The sequence below is a fragment of the Mandrillus leucophaeus genome, unplaced genomic scaffold (genome assembly GCF_000951045.1).
Source record: "Mandrillus leucophaeus isolate KB7577 unplaced genomic scaffold, Mleu.le_1.0 Scaffold106, whole genome shotgun sequence".
NCBI classification, from domain to species: domain Eukaryota; kingdom Metazoa; phylum Chordata; class Mammalia; order Primates; family Cercopithecidae; genus Mandrillus; species Mandrillus leucophaeus.
Window position 1 is genome coordinate 1,775,280 of NW_012098765.1, and position 5,153 is coordinate 1,780,432.

General features: G+C 49.2%; 1 protein-coding gene across 2 annotated transcripts in view; it reads right to left on the reverse strand.

Annotated features, from left to right (window-relative positions):
- The window catches only part of AXL (AXL receptor tyrosine kinase), a 54,146-nt gene that overhangs the window by 10,021 nt on the left and 38,972 nt on the right, over positions 1-5,153 (reverse strand). For both annotated transcript variants that reach the window (XM_011983514.1, XM_011983509.1), the window contains 2 exons: positions 3,313-3,408; positions 3,102-3,179 (listed from right to left, as the gene is read on the reverse strand). In XM_011983514.1, coding sequence (XP_011838904.1) covers positions 3,102-3,179; positions 3,313-3,408 — 174 coding nt within the window. The remainder of the gene's footprint in view (positions 1-3,101; positions 3,180-3,312; positions 3,409-5,153) is intronic.

Here is a 5,153-nt window from a genome sequence, read left to right on the forward strand (position 1 = left end):
TCATCTTATTTATGTATTTATTTATTTGAGATGGAGTCTCACTCTGTTGCCCAGGCTGGAGTCCAGTGGCACGATCTCAGCTCACTGCAATCTCCACCTCCCAGGTTCAAGCAATTCTCCTGCCTCAGCCTCCCAAGTAGCTGGGATTACAGGCATGCACCACCACGCCCGGCTAATTTTTGTATTTTTAGTAGAGATGGGGTTTTACCATGTTGGTCAGGCTGGTCTCAAACTCCCCACTTCAAGTGATCTGCCTACCTTGGCCTCCCAAAGTGCTAGGATTTCAGGTGTTAGCCACCATACCCGGCCAATTTTTTAAGAGAGGGAGTCTTGCTATGTTGTCCAGGCTGGTCTCAAACTCCTAACCTCAAGTGATCCTTCCATCTCGGCCTCCCAAAGCACTGCGATTACAGGCATGAGCCACTGTGCCTGGCCTATCTCTACTTTAAAGATGAAGAAAGCAAGGCACAGAAAGGTTACAGAGTCTGCCTAAGGGAACGAACACACGGCTTGGAGGTGGAAGAGGCAGATCTCAAACCCAGGCAGTCTAGCTCCAGGGTCCACCTGTTCACAACCACCCAGGCTGCTCCCTAGCACTTCCCTACCTGCCCTGGGGACCCATACAAGTATCATCCCATTTAACAGTTCAGAACACTGTGGCTCACAGAGGCAAAATGACTTGCCCAAGGTTGCACTGCTGGGATTCAGACCCAGGCCAAGACTATAACCAGTGAGAGGTTGTGTGGGAAGGATCGCTTGAGCCTCAGGGGTTGAGACTACAGTGAGCTGTGATCCTGCCACAGCACTCCAGCCGGAGCAATGAGTAAGACTCTGTCTCAAAAAACAAAAAACGTAGGCCAGGTGTGGTAGCTCATACCTGTAACCCCAACACTTTGGAATGCTGAGGCGGGTGGATCACGAGGTCAAGAGATCGAGACCATCCTGGCCAACATGGTGAAACCCCATCTCTACTAAAAATACAAAAATTAGCTGGGTGTGGAGGCGTGCACCTGTAGTCCCAGCTACTTGGGAGGCTGAGGCAGGCGAATGGCGTGAACCCGGGAGGCGGAGCTTGCAGTGAGCCGAGATCATGCCACTGCACTCCGGCCTGGTGACAGAGTGAGACTCTGTCTCAAAAAACAAAAACCAAAAACCAAAAAACGTAAACCTGAGGCTGGGTGCAGTGGCTCACGGCTGTAATCCCGGCACTTTGGGAGGCCAAGGCAGGCAGATCACCTGAGGTCAGGAGTTCGAGACCAGCCTGGCCAACACAGTGAAACCCTGTCTTTACTAAAAATACAAAAATTAGCTAGGCGTGGTGACGTGCGCCTGTAATCCAACTACTTGGGAGGCTGAGGAAGAAGAATCGCTTGAACTCAGGAGGGGGAGGTTGCAGTGAGCCGAGATCACGCCACTGCACTCCAGCCTGGGCAGCAGAGTGAGACTCCTTCTCAAAACAAAACAAAGCAAAACAAACAAACAAACAAAAATAACCTGGTACACAGGAGGTGCTCAATAATGAATGAGTGGGTAATGACTTCATAGCCCAAGCTTTTAAGCCCTGTAGTTCAGAAAGGATCATTCTCTACTCACCACCAGCCCCAATCTGAACCCCCTATGCTTCTCCTTCCCTGTGTGTGAAGAACTTAGCCCTGGACTTCCTCTGCTATGTAACCCTGAAATGGCTCCTGCCCTCTCTGATGATGTAAATAATATAGTCCTAGTCCACATTAACAAGCATGTCCTACTTGCCACCCTCAGCATGAAGCGCTTTGCCTCACAGCTTTGGAAGGTGAGGACATTAGGGTCCTTTTTTCCAGATGACAGGTGGGAGGCTCAGAGAGGGAAAGTCATTTGCCTGAGATCGCATGGCTGGTAAATGATTCAGCCAGGTATTCCTCATTCTAGAGCTTCTCCTGCTCCACTATGTATCACAGCGGGCCAGCCCCTGAAAACTACATTTCCCTGGCTCCTTTTCCTAGTGGTTTCCTCTTGGGATTTGCCAATGAGAGGTAGGCCCTGATGGGAAACTGGCAGGTAGCAGGGAGGAAGGGAGAAGTCAGGGTATTTCACCCTCTCTCTGCTTCTGGTATTCCCTTGGTGGTGGTTGTGTCTCCCGTGTGTGCATGTGTGTGTTTCAATTTTTTTTTTTTCAGACAGAGTCTTGCTCTGTCGCCCAGGCTGGAGTGCAGTGGCGCAATCTCGGCTCACTGCAAGCTCCATCTCCAGGGTTCAAGCGATTCTCCTGCCTCAGCCTCCCGAGTAGCTGGGATTACAGGTGCCCGCCACCACGCCTGGCTAATTTTTGTATTTTTAGTAGAGGTGGGGTTTCACTATGTAGATCAGGCCAGCCACGAACTCCTGACCTCAGATGATCCACCTGCCTCAGCCTCCCAAAGTGCTGAGATTACGGACTTGAGCCGCCATGCCCAGCCATGTGTGTTTTATTTTTTTAAAACAAAGTCTCACTCTGTCACCCAGATTGGAGTGCAGTGGCATGATCATAGCTCACTGCAACCTCTGCCTCCCAGACTCAAGCGATTCTCCCACCTCAGCCTCCCAAGTAGCTGGGACTACAGGCATGTGCCACCATACCCAGCTAATTTTTTGTTATTGTTATTATTATTTTTTTTTTCATAGAGATGTGGTTTCACCATATTGCCCAGGTTGGTCTCGAACTCCTGGACTCAAGCGATCTGCTGCCTCGGCCTCCCAAAGTGTTCTTCTGGGTTTTTAGCTCCCACAGAGCAACCTCTAACTTTGTGATACCAGCTCCTGCCTGGTGTCCCTAGCTGTGGATTCTGGTAACACCACTTGCTCCCTCTGTCCTTCAGGCCTAGGGGTGGAAGTGACTTCCTGCTGCTGCTCATCTCTGGTTTCCCTCCCTGCCCCAGATGTTCCTTCAGCCTATTTCCCACCTTTATACTAATCTCCCCGTATTCAATTCCTTCTGTTGAAGTACCTGGCAGGGGCTCCATTGCCTGTCTGGAAACACCAGAAGTTCTAGGCTATGGTTAACTTGCTGTTAACTTTTCTGCTCTCTTCTTTCTCAGGGGCATAGGGAAGGGGCTGGGGGTCCCACACATGTGCATATAACTCACTCTTCATCGTCTTCACAGCCACCTTGAGGATGGAGTCGTCCTGGTTGAGCTGGCCTTCCATCACGGCTCCAAACTCTCCTGTGGGGGGCCAGAGGGAGACACTGACCTCAGATGGCCTGTGGGGACTGTATTTCCTATAGTTGGGCGAGAGTGTGGAAGTGCAGGATCTCAGAAGTTCAGAAGGATGTGTATATGCTGCAGGGGGACTCACCTTCTCCCAGAGTCTTCCCCAGGGCCACCTTGTGCCGGTCCACCATCACATCCCGCAGCTTCTCCTTCAGCTCTTCACTGATGCCCAGGCTGTTCACTGCATGCAAGGTTGGGGTGGACAGAGCCATGGGGCAGGGCTGACATTCAGGTGACATTCACCCACCAGTAGGGATAGACCCATTATTGAAACACTGATATACTTCTGCACTGATTCAAAATTAACTACTGCCCTCAGCACCTGCCACTTCCACCCCAGCTCCTCCTCTGGACCCCCTGAACCTTCTCTCAAAGGGAACTAAAGGCGTAAAGCCTGGCCACACTCTTGCTCCAGTGGGCACCCTGATGGGTCAGTGCCCTGCTGTACCAGTTGTTAAAAATATTTTGTTTGCCGGGCACAGTGGCTTACGCCTGTAATCCCAGCACTTTGGGAGGCAGAGGCAGGTGGATCACTTGAGTCCAGGAGTTCAAGGCCAGCCTGGGCAACATGGCAAATCCCTGTCTCTACAAAAAAATACAAAAATTAGCCATGTGTGGTGGTACATGCTTGTAGTCCTAGCTACTGGGGAGGCTGAGGCAGGAAAATTGCTTGAACCCAGGACACAGAGGTTGCAGTGAGCTGAGATCACACCACTTCACTCCAGCCTGGGTGACAGAGCAAGACTCTGTCTCAAAAATAAAATAAAATACAAATATTTATTTTGCCGGATGCAGTGGCTCATGCCTGTAATCCCAGCACTTTGGGAAGCTGAGGCTGGTGGATCACTTGAGTCCAGGACTTTAAGACCAGTCTGGGCAACATGGCGAATCCCCGTCTCTAGAAAAAATACAAAAGCTAGCCATGTATGGTGGCACATGCCTGTAGTCCTAGCTACTCAGGAGGCTGAGGTTGGAGAATCACTTGAGCCCAGAGGTGGAGGTTGCAGTGAGCTGAGCTCACGCCACTGCACCCCAACCTGGGTGACAGAGCAAGACCCCATCTCAAACAACACACACACACAAAAATATTTCTTGCTATTGAAGTATAACCTGCACAAATTGTAAGTAAGCAACTCAGTGTATTTTCTTTTCTTTTTCTTTTCTTTTTTTTTTTTTTAAGATGGAGTTTCGTTCCTGTTGCCCAGGCTGGAGTGCAATGGCGCAATCTCAGCTCACCGCAACCTGCGCCTCCCAGGTTCAAGCAATTCTCCTGCCTCAGCGTCCCGAGTAGCTGGGATTACAGGCATGTGCCACCACGCCTGGCTAATTTTGTATTTTTAGTAGCAAGAGGGTTTCTCCATGTTGGTCAGGCTGGTCTGGAACTCCCGAACTCAGGTGATCTGCCCATCTTGGCCTCCCAAAGTGCTGGGATTACAGGTGTGAGCCACCACGCCCGGCCAACTCAGTGGATTTTCACAAATCAAACACAAATGTGTAACTAGCACTCAGGACAAGAAGAGAACATGACCTGCCCTCCTAGGGGTAGCCACTTTCTTGATTTCTGTTACAATAGATTAGTTTTGAAATGTTATAAAAATGGAATCACATAGTATATTCTCTTTCGTGTCTGGCTTCTTTCACTCAACATGATATCTATGAAATAGTTATAATCTAGTTGTTGTTGGGTGTAATTGTAATTTATCCATTTTCATTGTTATATGATCATTCTCAAACAAATTGACATCAGGACACCTTTACATTGTTAGAATTATTGAGAACTAGAAAGAGCTTTTGTTTATGTGAGTTACATATATATATGTGTGTGTGTATATATATATCAATATTTCTGTATTCAAAAATAAAACTAGCTGGGCACAGTGGTTCACGCTTGTAATCCCAGCAATTTGGGAGGCCAAGGAAGGAGGA